This window comes from Chiroxiphia lanceolata, chromosome 7 (assembly GCF_009829145.1).
Source record: "Chiroxiphia lanceolata isolate bChiLan1 chromosome 7, bChiLan1.pri, whole genome shotgun sequence".
Taxonomy (NCBI): Eukaryota; Metazoa; Chordata; class Aves; order Passeriformes; family Pipridae; genus Chiroxiphia; species Chiroxiphia lanceolata.
Window position 1 is genome coordinate 21151137 of NC_045643.1, and position 21683 is coordinate 21172819.

At 36.8% G+C, this 21683-nt stretch overlaps 1 protein-coding gene across 3 annotated transcripts in view; it reads left to right on the forward strand.

Moving 5' to 3' along the window:
• COBLL1 (cordon-bleu WH2 repeat protein like 1) overlaps positions 1-21683 on the forward strand; it is a 76904-nt gene that overhangs the window by 42430 nt on the left and 12791 nt on the right. For 2 of the 3 annotated variants that reach the window (XM_032693218.1, XM_032693220.1), the window contains exons 3-9: positions 6035-6236; positions 7157-7385; positions 9053-9091; positions 10095-10189; positions 10314-10553; positions 15929-16073; positions 17125-17193. In XM_032693218.1, coding sequence (XP_032549109.1) covers positions 6035-6236; positions 7157-7385; positions 9053-9091; positions 10095-10189; positions 10314-10553; positions 15929-16073; positions 17125-17193 — 1019 coding nt within the window. The remainder of the gene's footprint in view (positions 1-6034; positions 6237-7156; positions 7386-9052; positions 9092-10094; positions 10190-10313; positions 10554-15928; positions 16074-17124; positions 17194-21683) is intronic. The other variant, XM_032693219.1, reaches the window with a different exon arrangement.

Genomic DNA, 21683 nt, shown 5'->3' on the forward strand with positions numbered 1-21683 from the left:
GCTCAGAAGTGGTTGAGTCACCATCCCTGGAGGTATTTAAAAGGCATGAAGATATGGTACTTAAGGACATGGTTTAGGGGTGGACTTCACAGTGCTGGGTTAATGACTGGATTCGATGATCTTAAAGATCTTTTTCAAATTAAATGATTCTGTTATTCTGCTATGATTTTGGGTAGATATGGAAACATCTACTTTATACTTTTATCTACCATTTGGGAAGAATGTTTTTTTGAGATTCAGAAATTCTGTGTGGCACCCCTCAGGATGTGTAACCATAACTGTTGTTTTTTCTGGTCACTACAAATCTCTATAAAATACTGTTTTGTATGATGCACTGAATTTTCCCAGATAAAACATTTACTGTTAGGTTGAAATCATAAATCCTGGGACTTAAAACGTTGTGTTAATTATCATAGCAGGTCTACTAAGGAGGCTGCTATTCAAGGCTGTGTATGGATCACATCAACTCAGATGCTAGTTTGTTGCTATCCTAAGCTGTAATAAACAAACCTGTTTGTGTATTGTGCTTGTGCTACTGTATCACCGTGTCTTTGCTACTGAAAGCAAGAAGATTGATTTACTTACTTATTCATTCAAACCAGATGATGTAAATGTGTGGTTATACCTACTTCACTTCTTAATGAGAGATAAAGTCTGGCTTGAGTTAGTTTGTACACTGTGTCATTTGCTAGAGTTCATGAGGTCATTGCTTAGGCATCAAATGTGAGCTTGTTCACCAGAGCTGCAGTGGATGAACTTCTGTGGTTTTTTTTTTACACCTCCCCTTGACTCTGTGTGGTTTTCAGGATAACTTATATCTGAGATTTTATTTCCCAGAAGAAATTTTCTGAAATAATTAGAGACTACCTGATGCTTTATGGTGTTCTTGCCAGCATGTTTACAAGGAATGTTGGAGTCTGGAAATACAGTACCTTCCTTTGTTTTTAAAATTTCTTAAAGGTGAGATGCCATGTGTACGCTGTCAGGAACTTCTCTTTCTTCTTTTCTCTCCCTTTGTCCACACTGATGAGTACTGTGGCCTTCCCTCGTGCTTTGCTCAGAACAAAGTGCTGGAAAGGAGTGTTGCATGTATCTTCACTTGGTCAGATTACCTTGTGTATAATTACTCAGTGTTCAAGACAGGCCTCACAGGCTTATCAGGAAGTGCATATGTTTCCCAATCAGTTTTATTATCCCGCAGTTACAGGGATTTTTCAATCCAGATACTGGATGTGATTGAGTTCATAAATCTCTCTCTTGCAAATAAGAGCCAATATTAGCACTGCTAAGCTCACTCGGAATGACAGGAGATACTATGCAGGACCTGCATATCGTTTAGTCTAACTTTGCTCTCTCTTGATAGTAATATTTTGTGAAAAAATAGGCAAGATCCCTCTAGAAATGACATAAACAGACAAACTGGTAATTTGTCTCTTTCCTGTTCATAATTGGAGATGAGCAACTTCGAATGTCCTGAGGAGAGAATACCTTTTAAATCTTGTACTAGAAAAAGCAAAATGGTGAGTTTGAACAGCCATTTGTTCAAATTCTATAGTCCACTAGAAGAAACTTCTCTAGTTCAGATAAAGTTGAGTTGGTTTGCTCCCTCTGTTTTGGCATAATGGATAGCATGAACTATGCAGCACAAAGCAAGGTGTTACAGAGATCAAAATCCTGAGTATGTATGAGTAAGCAAAAGAGGATCGGAATGAAATTCAGAAGGAATTTTAGACGAAAAGATTACAAGATAGAAGAATATTTGATTCTTGTGTTGATGTCAAATAACTGAAGTGAAAGACTGAGAAAAAGAAGGAGAACTGAAATAACTCATCCCTCGTTCTGAAACTTCAGGCATGGGTGGATTCTCTTATTTAAACCTCAACACCAATTTATACTTTGTAGTAGTTTGCAACAGGGATTCAGTTCAGCTCTTCAGAATCTGACAGTGATGTGTGCACTCTCCTAACATCAGAATTCCTGGAGGGGGATCCAGGCAAACAGTTATCTCAAAACAGTGACCAACCTCCCCCCCCCACAAACATGGTAAGAGCAATGAGTGGGAGGAAGTGAAGATACACTGTTCTGAGACAGGAATAGAGAAATGAGTGAAGTTGTTTGTTTTTTTTTTTTTTAATTGGAATGTTTTTCAGAGTGAGTTTACAGCATATGACTGAAGAATTTTCAGCAACCAAAGAAGAAAAAAAAACAAATCAACTTAAAAACTAATTTTTTTTTTAGCAACCTAATCGTTTTAATTTAGTTTTTTTTTTTCCCACAGGGAAGAAATGCAGAGTTTGAGAAAGTTTTCTTGAAATTGGGTAATTAGTTTCAGTTGTATGCATCAGTAAATTAACTTGGCAATTTCAAGGGCCAATATGATAGTGACATTCATTTAATTTGGAAACAGTGTGTCAAACAGTTTTGCAGGGTAGTGTGTTCAGGACTTCAGTTTCAGATGCCTTTTAGGGAGACGTTAGCTTTGCTGAATTTGTTTTATATGAGTCCTTTGTGAGTTTTCATTTGATCCATTCTGGAGTATTTTCAGTCATTAATAAACTGTTGGTTTACTCTGTATAGCTACCTACTGAATAACAAGCTTTGTGGTGTTGCCCTACTTTTCTAAACCTGTTGTACTTAAATTGATTTGTAACAAATTCTGGGAGTTTTGGTGGGTTTTCTTGTTCTCCATAACAACAAATGTCTTTTTCTCTTTAGCGAATAGGATTAGTAAATATTTTTTTCAAGGAAGACCATGAAGCCGCACTAATTAAGTAGTTGGAGATCTATAGCAGACCACAGTGTGTGTAGGTTTCTTCTCTCTCTCTCTTTTTTTTTTTTTTTAATATTCCATCCCTACCTAGGAATACTTTTGGTGATTATTGACAATTTTCTTTGTTCAGTGGTGCTTAGTGCAAGTTTCACGATGAAAAGGCTTTGTTCCTAAAGTTTGATTGTATCAGAATCTTAATTTTTTTTTTTTTTTTTTTTTTTTTAAGTAGCAAGTTTCTAGCCCTTGTTTTTGGAGAGGAGTGTGGAAGTTTGATGCAGTTTTTCCTTTAAACACTTGATTCAGTATTTGAAGGTACACCTTTATACATTTGATCACAAACATAACATGGTTTGATACATTCTGGTAAAGGTTCATCCTTTAACTATGTTATGTAATGAGAGGCTGCTTTTAGACACTTTTTATTGTTATTTAGTCAGGCAGGAATAACCAGAGGAAAATGGATGAGAGATGAAGGGGTGGGGGAATATGTAAATATATTTAAAATCAGAGATTTCCAGAACTTAAGTAACTTAATGAAGTTAAGTTGAAAATAAGTATTTTACTGAAATTAGATAAAGCAGGACAAAGTGATGATGTAGTCTGAGGCAGCTGATGGCCACTTTCTGGCATTTTACTAAATATTAATTATGGAAGCTGTTAAATTTACTGTGATAGATGTATTCTCCTATCTACAATCCTTGAAGGTTTTAGCAAAAATAGTTTTACAAGTTTTGGAGGATGTGATTACAAGAAAAACTTGATTTTTGTACCACCGTAGGATACCTTTCTAAAGCAGTCATTGAAGACTTCTTGGCCTCCACTGGAGGATGGGGGTACTTAAAGTCCATCATCTTCCAGTAAAGCAGGTCATTTCTGGAAGTACCAATGGAAATTAAAGTTGCACTAAATTCACTGTTCTCATGTACTAATTTGCATGTACCTGTCTTGTTTGTGAGCAACTGTTTCTCACTTATCATTCTGTCACTTCTTGTGTCACTGGTTAATGTGAGGGCTTGCCCCTGTCACTGTGGTGAATTTCTATAGGATGGCTTTCTGTGATCTTTGCTTGGGAATTCTCACACTGGTCATCTTTGGCGTTCTTACTGTTCTCCAATAACTGAAGAGCAGCTTTTAAAGCTAGTCAGTGTATAAAAATGCACCAGAAAGAAAGTAATGGGTAGCTTATTGGATATGTTGATAACCAGAAAGGTCACTGCAGAAGTAGTATCTGCAGTCACCTCTGGCTCTCTCCTCCCTGGCTGTGCCCAGCCCCCAGTGAGATGGGGGAATGATATGATTTGCATTTGCAGCCCTTTTTTAGGGTGGGATGGATGTATTTGTTTTATTAAGGATTAGAAGTACAAGAAATAGAGGAGTTCCTTCTTCTTTCTTCTAGCAGGAAATGAATTGAAATAAACTCTCTGGTTTAGCTATGTGAAGAGGGAGAAGTAGGTATTATTCTGCATTTGGCATGGTATTTCTCAGACTACTATATATATCATCCAAATGAAAGCATGGGAATATATGACATTCTTCTGTACCTCTTCAAACCATCTGATAACTACTTTTGATACATTGGAGTATGATTCCTGTATGTTTTGTTTTGTCTTATTGTTCCTTCTGCCTTTGTCTCCTGAGGCAAATGTTCTTCTGCCCCTAAAGCAGGCTTTCCTCTGGAAAAAATATGTCTGTAGTATCTGTATCTGTCAGCTTCCAGTTTCCATCTTCTGGAAGTGCAGCATGTGCACCAGAGTCCAGCCCTGCTGCCAGAGATGAGAAGACAGTTTGCTTAAGGAACACTTGATCTCAAAGACGAAGTGAAAACAGGAATGATATTCTAGGGTAAACTAAAGGGAGGAAAAATTCAGTGTTCACAGTAATTTCTAACATTGAGACATTCTTAATTCTTTTTACAGAACTGTATAATAGGAAAAGTCTGTTTTAACTTTCTACTTAATAAACATATTCATGTTCTTTGTTATCTAGAATTCTGCTTGGCCTGAGTCCTCTTTGTAGGAGCTCTCTATTTCCACATTTGGCTATGCTACCAGGATGCTTGCATCTGTTATGAGATTACATCTAGAGTTTAAGATTTCTGATAAAGCCATACCAGCCAAACCCTGTATTAATTTTCTCATAGACACTTCAGCATTCTTTTCAACATACCGTTTCATTGCTTCACAGACTTTTAAATTATTTTCATAATATACTTGTAAGACAGAGCAGGTGCTGGATTTCTGTGTTTGTAGCTGTAACTGAGAGATACAGAGAATGTAAAAAAGAAACTGTCCTTACAGATGGTTACCCAACTCAAAAAAATTACTGAGGAATGATCTGATAGTACTATAACCTTATTCAGTTGCTGTAACATGCAAAGTTAGTATACTGTCCTTACCTTTGGTTTATTTAAACATTTATGACACTTCTTTTTAAAATACAATTTAAGAAATTTATTTCAATAGCAACTGGAAATGCTCAGCATGTCTTAATATGCTGTTCTGCATGTTCTTCCTTGAGCACTGTGAGAACAAGGACATAAAATTACTGACTACATATGACAAATTCAGTTTGCCAGGCTTCATTGTGGAAAGGACATCTGATGCATCATACAGAGCTTCTCAAGAAATTGTATCCACCCGCTGTATTGTCATTTAACTTCTTTCCCTCTGTCTGTACTAAAGACCTAGAGAATTTTAGGATCCCTAATGCAAAACTTCCTTGAAAAGGTGACTTCCTCAAACTCTATTTCTCCTGCTCCTTCCAAAAAGCTCATTCTCATCCCTTCATACAAGGGACTTTCTGAAAATAAAGTCCCTTGTAACTCTGAACAAATATAAAAATTTCAAGCTTCAGGAGAGAACTGTTCTTAATGAATATCAGGGCATTTATCACAACTGTTAAAGTTCCCACTAAATGTCAAATGAGGTGGCTAATCCACATGTCCCTGTTGACCTCAGGAAAGCTTTGCTTCACACAAGCAAAAATTTCTCCCTTTGCTCAAGCACTTGGCATACTTTTGTGCAAATTGGTCTTGTTTTCCTTTTAGTGGTTTTTTGGGGGATTGACTTTTTTCTTTTTAATTCCATTTTTTTAAAACTTGAAGATTTTTAGAATTGGTACCTGGCAGTAATTATTTAATCATGGAAGAGAAGGGATGAGCTAAATTAAATGTTTAGCAGCATGTTATTAAATGTTTAGCAGCATGTTATTGTTATAACCTGCTTAATTGTCACCTGTTGTGACAATTCCATATGTCTTTTACAGGAAGCCGATGATGGACTTGCTGGTCTTTCTCTGTGCACAGTATCATTTAAATCCATCAAGTTATACTATAGAGTTGGTATCAGCAGAAAGTAGCCAGATTAAATTCAAACCCAACACACCAGTGGGAATGCTTGAAGTGGAAAAGGTGATTTTAAAGCCAAAACAAATAGATAAGAAGAAACCTGCTCCAGTTATACCAGAGGTGAGAACTAAAGTTAAAGCATATTGAGAAATTAGAGTCACTGTTGTATTCAACATGTTGAACTGGTAGCTCAGCCTCTTGTTTCAGCTTTTCCTGTTGTCTCATCCTCTCACCTTGCAGCGCTGGGAAATGCTTTGCTCTATGTTCTCGATAACCTCCTCTTAGGTAAAATATATTTGAATTTGTTGCAGCAAATGTCTTTGCTGCTAAAAGAAGGAAATATTACAATCTTATTTGAAATTCCCCACCCTACTGTCATTTTGAAAATTTCTGCAGATGAAGTGTGGCTGAGTACAGCCTTCCACAGACTGAAAATCAACATCTTGTACAATCTGTCATGCTGTGATATATGTGCCCTTCTGACTGTATGTTCATTTTCCTTTAATGCATACTGTACTCTCTTGTTACTTGGCTTTATTTATATATTCTTAAGAAGGCAGAAAGTTTTAGAAGTACTAAACCAACTTCTGAATGTTGCCTAAATCTTTCCTTCCAACTTTGTCCTTCTACTGTATAGAAGAATACTGTAATTTATCTAAAGCACTGAGCAGAGGGCTAGAAGTGCTCTTCTCCTGCACTTTTACCTTCCTTCTACACATGTGTGCACACACTCACTCCTGGCTCATCACCAGACTTCTGCAGCTCCTAATATAACCTCACAGGGCACTTCACCCCAGGCATACCCTGCTGCACAGGCACATGGCAGGTGCTAAAGGAGAAGCAGACTGCTTCACGTGTCTTTTCCTTGCATTACAGGGAATAGTAAAATAGTTCTTAGTTTCTCATGCAGTGACTCTGAACCTATAACACTGGTGAAGTTGGCCATAAGTGGAGTTCCTGTGGTTATTCTGAGGCTGTTGTAAAAATGCCAGTTCATTCAGAATTTGTACTGGTATTTATTGGAATTTTCTTCTCTTTAGCAAACGGTAAGGGTAGTGATAAACTACAAGAAGACACAGAAGACAGTCGTAAGAGTTAGTCCACATTCACCCCTTCAAGAACTCATACCAATTATCTGTAGCAAATGTGAGTTTGATCCTTCACACACTCTGCTGTTGAAGAATTACCAGTCTCAAGAACCCCTTGATGTGACAAAATCTCTTAATGACCTTGGACTAAGAGAACTATATGCCATGGATATCAGTCGAGGTAAGATACTTTTCTAAATTGCAATTATATAAAAGATATTTGCTTAATATTTTAATAATGTATACATTTAATTGGTTTTTTTTTACTTATGAAGAAATTATTTTCTAGCAATTTAATATATATTTCATTAGTCTTCCACAAACTTGAAACTGAGACAGGTTTACCTGGACTTTTGTTTTTGGAAGTGCTGTATAGAAGTTTTATTTTCTAAGCAAGTGTTAAATAGCAACAAAGGTAGCTGAGTACAAATCCTCACTAAAAGCAAAGCTTTTTTTTTTCTTCCCTCACACCTTCCCCAAAAAATGCAACCACATTCTGTTTCCCTTAGCTCATAGACATAAGATCATGATAACCTAAAATGAACAGAAACATTAGAGAAATGAGTTTTGCTTTAAAACTATTTAAAATCTTAAAAGTGTTAGAATATTCTGATGGTGTTTATGTATATTTCTGAGTGCTGCTTGCTAATTTTATAGGTTGTGAAGGAATAATAATGGTCTTTTTAATTGCGGTCCAACAGGCACAATGAACGAACTTCCTAATCTTTGTACAGACATTCCTAGTCCAGGTTTTAATTTCAGCTGGACAGCTCTGTTTTTCATGACAGATTTATTGTACTATGATTAAGAATTCTGTACAGTGTGGTTTGATCTGTTTTAGACATTTCTTACAGGAAATTTTACCTCAATGTGGAAAGCAGTAGTATTGATTGACTCCGGGTTTTGACCACTATTGTATTTGTTTCACTTTATTTCTGCTCTAAAACCTGGGGGGTTTGTTGGGGTTTTGTTTGTGTCTTTACCCCTCTTTTTACCTAAATATGGTAACGTTACTCTTTGATGGTTACAGTTTTAAGAGTTCTCTCAGTTACTTCCTAAAGGTCAGAGTGACAGATTTGGGCAATATGTCCATTTTCTGTAGAGAAAACAAAAATGAAACATCTCTCTTCCCCAGTGGAAAACAATGTATTTTAAGTTGTCTAAACATGTTACTTTGACTACATGTGCCCATAGTGCATTGTCTCGTTTGTTGTCTGGTTACCTACTGCTTTCATTTACAGACTGGCAAAGCTGCATTTTGCACAATATGACTTGTGCCTCACTTGTATCAACAGCCAGAAATCCTTAGGATGGCATACAAGGACATATATTGGCAGTGCCCTACTAGGAAATTTAGATATTCTTCAGTTCTTAATACAAAGTAGTTTCAGCATTTCAATTTTGCAGACAGGTTCAAAGTTCTGAATATTCAGTTATCTTTATAAAAGTAAATGGTGAGGTATACTTTTTATTTAATAGAATTTCAATTCAAATTTTATTTGATTAACACATTTTGATTTTACATTCCTCTTTGTCTTCCAAGTTTGGACTGCCTGACAATCCAAAACTTACAGAGCAAAATATTCTAAGTACTGATTTTTCTCTTTGCTTCAGAAATATAAGTGGAGCCTCCCTCCTTACAAACAAGATTCCAGTCTGTGTTGCATGTCTCCAGTTTCAAGTTCTTGAATAGCTCATAGTATTAGGCAGTAAAGATACACATCCTTTTATTTCAGCAAAATAGCCAGTTAATGTTGAAGGTTCAGCTTGGCTTTCTGTGTTTATAACTTGTAACTGCATCCTTGATTCAGATTCATATTTTCTGTCTTTCTTTTTGTCTTTCTGTAGCCACATCACCAGTTGATTTAAATTTACGGTCTTTGCAAGGTATGATTTACTGAAATAGGCGGTGAAACTGTAGCACTTATGTGACATTACCACCCGCTCCTATTGTAATATCTGCTTAACTGTGACACCAGTAATATGTCTGTCCTATCTTAAATGCATATTTAAAATGATAGTGCAGAAATGGATATGCCCAGCTATATAAAAAGTATTTTTTTATAGTTTTACCCTAGATCAATTTATTACATTAAGGATTACATTTATATTGATACTTGTACCAGCTTTTCTGATTTCTGTTGCTCATTGCATTTGCGTTCAATGGGATTTCTTTAAGAAAGTTCATTCCAGTAAAAAATTAAAAAAGAGACAACTATTACATTTACAAATCCTCTGCATGAATAAAACCCAGGATGAGCTCAGCTGGTGATAAAAACACCAAAGTTGTGGGCTTGATCCCCATATGGGCCATTCGCTTAAGAGTTGGACTCAGTGATCCTTGTGGGTCCTTTCTAACTCAGAATATTCTGTTATTCTCTGAAAAAAATGTCAGGAGGACAAATTCTGCAAGCCACCAGAATGTGACTACCACCCAGTTAGTTATGTGTGCAGGACCGATCGAGGCTTTGGGTGATCTTTCTCCATACTCACACTGTGTGCAGGCTGGGGCCTAGGTTGTCCCACTTGACACTTTGCCAGGAATTTATGCTGTCAGGAATGGAGGGCTGAAAAGACTGTGCTCTTTTTCCCTTTTACAACCTTTGTTGTATGAACCATAACATATGACAAGCGGGATGGGCTGGAGTAAGTGCTAGGGGTATTAAGAGCTGCTGAAACTCATCTGACCTGAGTTCTGAGAAGGACAGGAGGAACATGGATGGTGGGAGACCTCTTCATTTTGCAGCACCTAGAAAAAATATTAGTATAGGTGATTTACAATGTGTTTTGTGTATCACTGCAGGAGGTTTATGACTCAGTGAAATAGGAAGAATCAGGAGAAATAATATCCTCATGAAATAACATGTAGAACTCTTGTTTTCTATTTTAGACTCCTACCAATCTGAAAACATAGATGTTCTGAAGGAGAAAGAAAACAAAGGATTTTTCAGCTTTTTTCAACGAAACAAGAAGAAAAGAGACCAAGTAAGGTGTAACTTTGTATCAGCAAAACTTCTAGAAACATATTTATATTGAACAATCAATACTGTTGATTGTTTTCCAGAAAGTATATGCAACTTGGATTTCTTTTTATTTCCCGCACTTCAAGGCTGCCAGTGCCCCGGCAACTCCATTGATGAGCAAGCCAAGGCCAGCATCTGTCACTAGATCTAACACTGTCAGCAAGCAGTATGATTCCAACACTCTGCCATCAGAAATGCCGAAGAAACGGAGAGCTCCTTTGCCACCTATGCCAAACTCCCAGAGTGCTCCCCAGGAACTCTCACAAGCCCAAGTCAGACCTGCACCTGATATTGTGAAATCCAACAGCTTTGATAGGAATGCACAGGTTAGTTACATTTCCTTCACTTCTCTTCATAGGTATAGACATAATAATCCTGACAACCCTGTTGTTAGTATATGATGAGGCTCGAAATAAATGGGAAATAAAAGTATAGTACTTGCTTTTAAAAACTTTAGCTTGAAAATAACTATAGAAATTGAAAGATGCATTGCTTTTAAACTTCAGATCCAAAATAGCTGCTGTATTTTGAAAAGGTAAACCCAACTTCTTGTATAAGTTGGTCTTGTAAGCACCTTTTTGTTCTTTTGTTCTCATATACTTATATGTGAGAACATTATCTTGCTTTATCATATCTAGTAATTGATGTTGTGATATTTCTATTAATTTTTAATGTTTTAGTTACATGGGATAATAAGTAGTTTGTTCTTTACGTTGCTAGAAAAAGGTGGGCATCTTGAGGAGCGGTCTAAACATTGTTGTGCTCCCAACAAGTCAAAGTAAGGTTTTTATTTTAATCAAATAGGGCTGTATTTTATTGAAGCTATGAGATGTGGGCTACATATTTAAGTAACCTATATATCCCATGACTTGAAAAAATTCTGCCAATAGAATTTGGTAGAATTGAGGCATTGCACATATCCTGGCATTGCACAAGGTTAAAATTTTTTTGTTTATTTATTTCATATTTTGCTGTGAATACAGTTAAAGGTTATTTTTTGATGTGAGGTTATTGGCATACTAGAAAAATTAAATGCAGAACTAAAATACAAGTCTGAGGGATTAATTTTGAGTTAGACTTGGAGACAAATTTCAGACTGTGACTTCCTTTATCTTTATACAATGATTTAGTCTTTCACTGATGCACAGAACCACAAGAGAGCACTGTTTAACAGAAGTTCTGTCTTTGTGTATTGTGTCTTGCTGAAAAGCTTTATCATTTATCATTTGAAGAAGACAAAGGTTTCTTTCTGAATTTTAATAAAAGGAACCTGGGGGAGAGAATAAAATAATGATCTTTTTTTACCTCACTATGTTTGTCTTTTAATTGAATTCAAATTTTTTGAAAATAATTTATTAATGTCAACATACTTTAAATGATTAATATCCTATTATGTCTAAAAGTAAGGTATGACTGCTTGACTGTCACTCAAAAAATTGCTTAGATTTATTATTTTGTACTGACATTTCTTACTCATCTGAAGTGATTTGGCTGAAGTTGAATAGCTCACAAAGAGAGGACAGAACAAATTATATTTTTGTGCGGATTTTCTGTTTTGTACTACTCTGTGCAGCCCCCTTAGGAAATGCATGCCAAAGACTTCTAAGGTGACTTCTGTTTCATTCTGACTTGATTGCACAGTGATTTATCAGAAAACACAGAGCTTGGGATTTAAATGTGCTCTGTGTTTTGAATTAATTCAAATAAAATATTTTGTCTTTTAGTATCCACTTTCCAATAAATATCATCTAATTAATGAATTTGGACTGAATGGTACATATTGTTAAGGGAACTCTTGAGGGGGATCCTATAAGATACTTCCTTGGATAATAAAGCTCCTCCTTGAAAGAGTGCTGAGACATTTCCAGAGACCTTCCTGCAGCACAAGAGTGGTCTATTTACACAACCCTAACCCTAAAGAAATTTAAATCTCCAGTCTACCCATTGGAAAAGAAAGGCAAGGGAGAAGATGGGAGAATAGGGAAAGGATGAGAACCAGCTAAACAATAAAGTACTTCTGAAAAGATTTTTTTTAGCCACTGTCACAGAATAGCTTAGTTAGGATTTCTGGGAGGGATGAGTTCCACGCTTAAAAAATTAAACCAGAGCCTTTCTTGCCTTCAGCTTCATGGTCAGCCCTTTAAAGGAAAAGTTGGGCAATGAGGCAGTGAGTACGATGGACATCAGGGAGTTTTTGAGTAGAGTCAGGGCTACCTCGGAGAAGACAATGCTCAGGACTACCTGTACTGAAGTTTGCATGAGAATCATTTGCTGTTATTCTGAGATGTTTCAGAATTGGTGGTTGAATGTTGCATGCATCCACTTTTCAGTACATCAAATGCATAACCCTGTCCCTTTATTGTATTTGCCTCTGTACCAGCAAGGGTGCAGATAAATCCTAGGTGATAATAGTCATATCGTGTGTTTGGACAGAATATCACCAGCTGAGTTGCTCCAAATAAATTCTGTATGTACTTTCTTTCCAATAGATCAGAGGTATATTACTTCCTCTATAGTACTTTGTCTAAGTTTAATTATTTTGGGAAGCTTAAGTCATGCAATAGAAACTGAGAGCATGGATACACTCAATGTAGGAGCAAATACATTTTTTTGCTCTTACACCTTGGACATCCATTTGCCTGCATACTTGTACAAAGGGGAGAAAGAAATACTAGCAATATGGCTAGCAATGTGCTTTGATATCCATACCTGATACAGTTGGCTTTATGTCCTCTGTTAAACTAAGATATGTATGGAGCAAAAGAGGTAGGTAATGGTGGTATGTGAGGTAAGGTTTCCAGCACACTGAAATGCTCCGCTACTACTATATTCTTTCCCAAATACTTATGTTTTCTTCCATTCCAGCTGCAAAATTATTATGGCTTAAATACCTTTACTTGTTTTTTGAATTGCTAAGAAGGGCAAGGACCACGTCTGCCACTGCCTACAGAGGCTAGAACTTGGGAAGCACTGATATATGTCTGCTTGGGGTAGTGTGGCATTTGGTGCCAAATTTGTCTGTACATATTTGAGACTAAAAACTTTCATATTCACCCTTGCTTGTTCCAGGATGAGGAGGGTGTACAGTGTTAAAAGTAGAACTCTGGCATATATTGTGGAAGTTATGACAGCGTTCACTGGTGTTTCTGCACAAGCATAGTTAATTAGTTTAATGATTCTAAAAAGAATTTTAATTTAAATGTAACTGATAAAGCATTGGTTATTATTGGCAGGTGGTATGACACATGAATACCCAGATGTATATATTCCACAACTTTGTCAGATATGTCTTAATAACATTATTTTAATTTTTTTCCATCTGTTTAAAGTACTATTTTCACATTACAGCCTTTGTTAGGATTTGAAAGCTCTTAATATTCATATGTTGAATAATTCCTGAGAAAATCTGTTCAGCACTCGAACCTCAACTGGAACATTTAGTTCTTTCTTGAAATCTCTCTTTGCAAGTCGTTTGTTTCTTTGGATGCAAAGGGCAGTAGAAAGGCTTATAAAAATCTTCTAGTAGCATTTGTGCTCTTATGCTGAGAACATTATTCCCCCCCCCCACACACACACTCATTCTGTGCAGAAGGGAACTCTGGTGACATCTGTTTGGCTGAGCGAGTGTGTGCAGAGCTCTGAGCCAGCCGAGTCAGCTGAGGGAGCCTGTGTGAAGCAGACGAGGGTGAGACCTTTGAGCAGAGAAACGTGTCTTTGTGCAGAACAGAGGGGCTGCAGCCAGCAGCTACCAGAGAGGAGACAAATAGAGCTGCCCAAATGCAAGGAGGAAGTACTTTAGCAAAAAAAAACCCCTCATTTGGGGAAATAATATTGTATTTGACATCATCTCCTGAATAAATTCAAAGGCTGAATATTAATTGTTTTTTCTTTTTAAGAACTATTTGGGAACTGTGAATATGAAACTATAAAAGTGCAAAGTGATTTTTGTTGTGTGACATTTTAATCAAGAAACTGACTTGTTTAAAGACTATTCAAGTATGCAAGTATTTTTAATTAGGAGTAGAGTATGTCCCTATCCTCTGGTGTTCTTAAAAGAACATTTCACCTTGTGCTTTGTGTTTTCTCTTTAAAGCCCTGAGTTTTGCTTTGCTGTAAAAGGTTTGAATTGCTTGCTTTGGCAAGTGATTTTTTTTTTTTTGGAGTGATGTCTGGAGGAATTGTGTGAACGTTGTGGACAGTGTTGCTCCTTACAGTCCAGTAAAATATCTATGGATCTCTCATACCTCGTATCAAGGTGGGACAAATCAAATGACCGAGCATGCCCAGGGTGGCTCAGAGGATAGTTTTCATCATTCCAGTTTATTCATTCAAGTATTCTATTGAGATCTAACAGGAACTGCCAAACACTGCCCGACAGACATCTTGTGCCAGTATCTTTTCTCTTGTAATTTTCTTTATAGATTTGATTGTGTACAATCAAATACTCTAGCTTTTGCTCTTTAATATCCTGCTTACTGTAGGATATGTATCTGTTCAGTGGTAGCTTTCTAAATATTAGCATCTTATTCCATGGAAATTAACACTGTCAACAGTTCTCTTGTCTGTGATGCTTTCAAAAGGATTGCCAGTGAAACAAGAATTTGTAGGTGTTTTTATACCATCTCTGTTCCTCGATATTGTGCTTTGTGAAGTGGGCTAGTTAATTGAAGCACAGAGAAGTTCTCTGAAGATGACCCCCCCATCCAGTAGCTGTGTGGATCCTTCTAGCCAGAAATGAGTGTTACTGCTGAATTTTATCATATTGTTGAGTAGAAAGTGATAGGGATTAGAATTACTACAGAAAAAGACAGCTGTGTCTAGTGCAAAATGCATTCCTTTATTGCTGGGATCCTGAACATTGTCATTGTAATAGATGTGGATATAGAAGGTTTCTTCAGCATAAGGCAAATTTACAACCACTGTGAGACAGAATGTGTTTTTACAACAACTTAAAATGCAGTTGGGCTGCTATATCATAAAAATATAAGGTCTTTAACAGGTATCCTTTGTCCATTTTTAATGGTTTTTATTATTTACGAATTAAGAACTTTTTTATTTTTGCTACAGTAGAGAGGACATTACTACACTGCAACATCAGTAGGTACTATAATTATTGTTTTGCAACTATTAAAATTTAACTTTGATAAGTATTATAAGAGAGTTGTACTTCCCAATATGAGTTTCAAAATTGGGCATTCCAAAAATTTCTATGAAAGTTCAAGTATTTCAAAGAGGGGAAATAAATTTCTAATAATTTAGTATACAGCCCAGTTAGGACTGCTGTTGAAGGAATGGAGAAGGAAACATTGCGTTCTGTCATTGCAGTGGAGTGTAGGTGAAGCCTCTTTCTACAATGATTTTAGCTACTTTTAGAAAAGAATTATTTTGGGTTTGTAGAATAGCCTATGGGCATAAAAGAATTCAAATTCTCATTTATACTATATGTAACAACTGATTTTCTTTCACTGATCTATGTTGCACCTCTGTGAATATATTCAATTACTGTAGAAAATCTTTTTTTTTTTTTTTTAAACAACTCCTTGGAGGAATTAAGATGAAAAACATAATACGTTTGGTAATAGATATATATTCTCTCTTTCCCAAATGTATATTATAAATACTTCTGGAGAATAATTACTAAAGCTATTTTGCTGTTTTTCATTGATTGCTAATAATCTTCCTCCCCTGTCTCCCTTCCCAGGCCCCTCCAGGATTAGTACGGAAAGGTTCCCTGCCGCTCAGTGACACTGCTTCCGTGAACTCCTCTCTAAGGAGGATGAAGCGCAAGGCGCCCTCACCACCCTCCAGAGCACCAGAAGATCAAAGTGAAAGCAGTAATGAGCCTGGTAATCTTTTTTGCTGTTTAATTGGAAGGCAACAGAAAGTATAGCTGTTTGGCTAAACATTAAAGCAATGCCACCTTAGGAGACAAGAATTTCAAGTTAAAATATGAGTGCCAAACCTCTTCATGTGGTAAGGAGCTGGTTTATGGGACTGGCTCACGTAGTGTGTGTGAACTGGCACAGGAAGGACACAGGAGCAACCACAGAACTGCAGATGCAAAGGGTAAATTAATTTTTGTTTCCTCACCAACAGGGAAAACCTCAAAGCCACACCTGGGCAGAGGCACCGGAGCAGGGACGCAGAGCTCAGTCTTTGCGAGGGGACTGACAAACCTGCTGTTTTCCCTCTGTGTCAGGGGTTCGCCCAGGAGGAGTTTACCAACCACTGTGCTTTGATCTTTCCCACAGCAGGGCAGGGATCTCCAGCATGTTCAATAAGGTGCCTTGTGAATCTATCGCAGGCCTATGTTATCTAAACGCAGGTGTTCTGCTTGTCAAACACACAAGGCTAAACAACAATTAGTATCACCGATGTAGTTTTTTGCACCCCTGCTGCAAATCACTTGAGCATGTTTACAGTCCTCCTCACCAGTCTTCTGTTATTTTCCCACAAGTGTGAGAAAGGCAGGTATTTAGAGCACGCAGATCAGGAAAACACAGACAATGTCAAATTAATTATAGTTTGGTTAAGTATAGAGTTGTGTTTGTGTTGTTCAGATGGACTGCTTGGGGTGGGGAGAAAAGATTAGCTTCTCTGTGTCAGAGAGGGTATAACAGGAAATGGACCGACAAGAAGAATCTTAGAGATAAGTTTTATATTGTTTTTTTGTGATTCTTCTGTTTGATCAAAAATTCAATTCTCTGGTTCAAAAATACCGAATTGAGATTAAAATATCTGGGAAATGTGACAGTGCGCAATAGTTGCTTAAGAGAAGATGTATTTCTTGAAGAACTCAGTAGTCTGTAAAACCATAATCTAACCATTTATCTAGAACTTCTGTTGGTGCAGAAATTGAGAGGAAATAAAAAGAGGTTGTTGCTTCACTTTTTGCAGTAATGGAGACAACAGAATCAACCTCCACTCAAGTGGAAGGAAGAACCACCGAAATGCAGCCTGAAACAGGTTGGTTCTTTTTCCAAAAGCATTGACAAAATCTACTTCATAGCAAGTTATGATAATTCATAGCAATAAATTACTATAGTGCAGATGTGTAATAAGAATAGAACTAATTTTAATTCTTCCCTTGAAGTACAAATATGGCTTTCTAAACTAAAGATGTTTTACTTTTAATATCTACAGAAACACATACAATATATTTTGTACTGGTATCTGTGCTTTACATTTAATAAACTAAATGTTATCCCTGTTTTTCCACCTCCCTCACAAGTTGTAGAGAAGAACTAGACATAATTTATATGATTTTTTTGTACCTCATAACAAATCTCCCAAAAGCTAAAGCCCAGTCTTGTTTTTAGAACCCTGCCTTGTGCTGCCCTTGACCTGTGTAACCTGGGGCAGGAGCAAATATGCACCCGCCTTTTGGTTGTCATCTGAACAGCCTTTGAAAACATAAGTTGTAAATATAAACTGAATGCATAAATAGCTGTTCATACATTATTTGTTGGGTGTTATGGAAAAAATGTGATAAAGTATAGCTGTTTAAAATACAATTATTTAGCTGCTGAACATAATGCTTTTTTAATTTAGGCAGTTTGTGCTGTGAAGTACTTTTGTTTGTAAGCACCAGACTGTAGGGTTCAGATACTGGGTACAGCATCTAAAAGTCTTCTAAAATTTTTAAAAGCTTTTAGAATAATCAGTGCCAGTGCAGTCTGGAAAAATCGCTCTTCAATGCATTACACTAAGAATGAAATCTATAAATGCTAAGCCTGTGGAGTGCCACTGGCATTATATGAGGCTAAACACTCAGTTTCTGTGCTAGTTCTCCAGTTGTTTTATTCAGGATACCAGTCAAATTGGTTGGACCAAGAAAACACAAATGTACCACAAAAACTGAAAAAGTCACCTGCTAGGATGCTAGGTGTCTGGCAAAGGATAAAAAATGAAGATCAGTAATCAGTAAAGTTGGGCTTGGTTTGTGTTTAGGGCAATTTATTTAAATTGTCAGAAAAGACATTAAATAGAAAGAATAGATAACGTAATACGTGAGAGTATGAACCTATACTGTGCAGTCTGAAGCTGAAGATGTAATGAAGCTGTAACCTTTCCTTTTCCTAGTTGTAGCAGATGAAGGAGAGTAATCAATTCTAAGTGAGTTATGTTTATTATGTTTACTATTTCTTAATTTTCTGTGTTGGAAACTGTTTATCTACATGCAGTGGGTCTAAGATGATAAGCAAGGTTATCATACTGTGATTTAAAATTAAGTTTTTTGGTTTTCTTGTACTTTTTTCTATCTTAAGATTATAGATCTGTGCTAGAATTTCTGCAGTGCCCATCACTGTAATGTTCCAGTGCTATGTAAATAAACAGCCCTGAACTTCATAGAAATGGCTGTTTGTTTTTCCATAGATTTAGGAACATCTACTTGAGGCATTTGAGTCCTGTAATTAAATATTCCAATTTAAGCTGTAATGGAAAGAAATAGAAAAATGTAGTTATCTTCACTGGACTTAAACAGTCTATGTTGAGCTCTAACCTCTGCAATTAGTGACAGGTGTCATTCTCTAGTTCTCCTGCTGTCTTCATGCAATGGCCTTTGCTGAACACTTAATGTAGTGCAGTTTTTTTAAATGTAGATACAAGTCACACAGCACAGTTTCATTGCCTCTTTTTTCTTTTTCTCATGGGATACTGCTGCTCTCTGGTGGCATCTCTGAAACTGTCCTGAGGCCTATGTATAAAGGGTCCTTTTAGCAAAGCCCCTCCTGCTTTGAAAGCCATATTAACCTGTGGCACGATCAGCTGCAGTACACTTGTCCTATGCCTGGTCTGAAAATTATACACATTTGGGTATTGTTTTAAATGGATAAAATAGTTCAATATCTCTTTAATTGTCAAGTTGGACATAGTTTTAACTTTACAAAAAGCCTGCAGTTCCTTCCATTTGGATTAATACTGCTTTAATTGTTGGGCTTCTGGGAAGCATTGTGAGGTTTTGTTTGGCTGTGACTGGCATTCCAAAGTAGTTCTCTTATCCATTGCTACTTCTGCAAATAAGCAAAAAAAAAAACTAAGCTGCAAATACAGTATTACCTTCTACCTTAAAACAAACCATTACAAATATTCAATTTGGTGTCTATTAGCTATGCACTATTTAGACACATATACATTAAGTGAAACTATATTAATATGGAATAGGCAACATTTCTGTTGTGAAATGACAGCTTTCCCATGGTGTAAAAAGCCTGTATCTTGACAAAAATAGTTTGAAGGCACACATCTACTAGAATAAACCTTGACAGAGAATTAATTAGAACATTTGGGATTATAAACAACAATTCTCTTTCTCCATTATGACTTTTGTTCCCCTTCCCAAAATTTAATTAATGCTTAGTCTTTTTTTTTTTTCCAGAGAAGAAGGTAAAATGGTGTTAAAAAAAATATTTTGAAATTACAGATTTTTAAATAACTTTCCATCAAACAAAACCCTTGCTATAATCCTATTGGTTACAGTATCTCTTAAGAACCTTGTTAAGGGCTATAGAGTCAAGAGCAGATTTGCATGATGTAGTCAGGCTTTCCGGCTTCGGTGTTTATGAGCATAACAGCTCACAGAGCAGCAGCAGCCTGTTCTCTGCAAGGCAAAGACTGTTCTTACTACTCAAAGGAGACTTGCAGTTGGTTTGTCAGTCATCTCATCAGGTATATCATCAGTGTCACAGTGGAGGCTTTAACAATGTTGTTTTAGGGCTAATTAAAACCCAATGACGAATGTTCAGAGAGGATAAACTATATGCAGATACAAATGCAATATATATTGCATATGGAACTACATATAGGGTGTATAAGCAATAAGGCAACGGTGTGTAGCCAGTATTGCTGTAAGTTCTTCCTAGCGATATGTTGCATATAAAAGCTGAGGGTTTGGAAACAAGTCAAAATCTGAACTGCTCCCCTGGGGAGTTAACTGCATGATGTACGTGAAGGATGGTAGTTAAATGTTGTTTGTGTATCAAATGAATTCAGACTTTATTCTGCTGCAGCAGTGGTGGCCCAAGCCTGGAATGAGATCCAGTAATAGATGAAAACCCACTAGCAAGCAAGGCTGATCTAATACTGGCAAATGAAGTAGAGCACTTTGGAAAAAGTGTGAGGGTTGGTTTTGTTTGGTATTATCCATTTGTAGGTCAGGTTAGTCCACTCCAAAGCTTGGAAGTGCTTCTAGCACAGCAAAGAACAGAATTTCATATAGTAGGAATGTCAGGAATGTCTCCTACCAACCCAAGCAAAGTTTCCATCCCATGAGTATAGATACAACTGAGCCTTTGTTACACTCCTCTCCAGAGGAAAAGCAGTGGAGAGATGACAACAGTGCCTGGGCACAAAGCCATAGCAACTTGAGAATGCTTCCATTTCTCTTGTCAGAAGTCCTGGCTGTGCTTTGTTTGTATAATTCAGGTTTCCATAGAGTATTTAGACTGAAAATCATAGTCTTTGTTCCTGTGGGTGGTGATGGCTCAGGCCCATGGCATAATAGTTCTCACCAGTGAAGGAGACTATTCCTGAGAGCCAGTTATGGGCTGTGGAATAGTCTTAGCAGGTTTGATGTTTGCTCACCTTCTCTTATGCTTTGTTGTGCATTCTGATATACATATATATTTATCTTTGCACACATAAAGTAATGCTGCCATCAATAAAATGATCTCCTTAAGTATGAGACTGCTGGGTATGACTTTTCCCTAGGTGAAGATAAAGGGGTTGTCAGCAGGTAAGAGGCAGAAAAGGCCCTCGTGACTAGTAAATTCTTAAGAGTCCCTGTAATACCAGTGTGGCATATTTGTATGTACCTGTGTTGAAACCACATGGAAGGAGCTCACGTGCACCACTTTACAGTCTTGCCTTTCTTTCCCTGGGGGTCTAAATCACCTCTGCATTCAGCACTATGGCACATGTTCATCACATTGCTTAATGTGTAACTACAAAGCATTATTACAAAAATGTAATATAATACCAAGAATTAAATGGTGAAGTGTTTGGCTTTTGTAGTTGCCCTGTAACAGTGAATGAGTAACTTTGGTATTACTGACCTCTTAATTAATGAACCTATTGGGAAAATCAAAGTTTCTGTTCTGTACTGAGCCTTTCTTTAATATAGACAGTTCTCTTATTACTTTTCTACAACAGTGTACTTCTCAAGAAGTACTGGGATCTTAGCCACTACAAAAAAAAAGAGTATAAGATTTTTTTGTGTTCTGGAATCTGCGACTTTCCAGTATTCTTTGCTTTTTGTTTCGATTGTTGGCTTGGTTCACACTTGGAAATTTACTGATACTACTTAGGAAAGTTTCAAACGTAACTGCCCAAGTGCAAAGCCTGTAGCTGACAGGTATCAGTGCACCCAAAGCTGACAGGTCAGGCAAAACGCACTCGGTTGTTCCCGTTACTCTTCCACAGCACCATATTGCACTATATGGATGGAATTACTATCT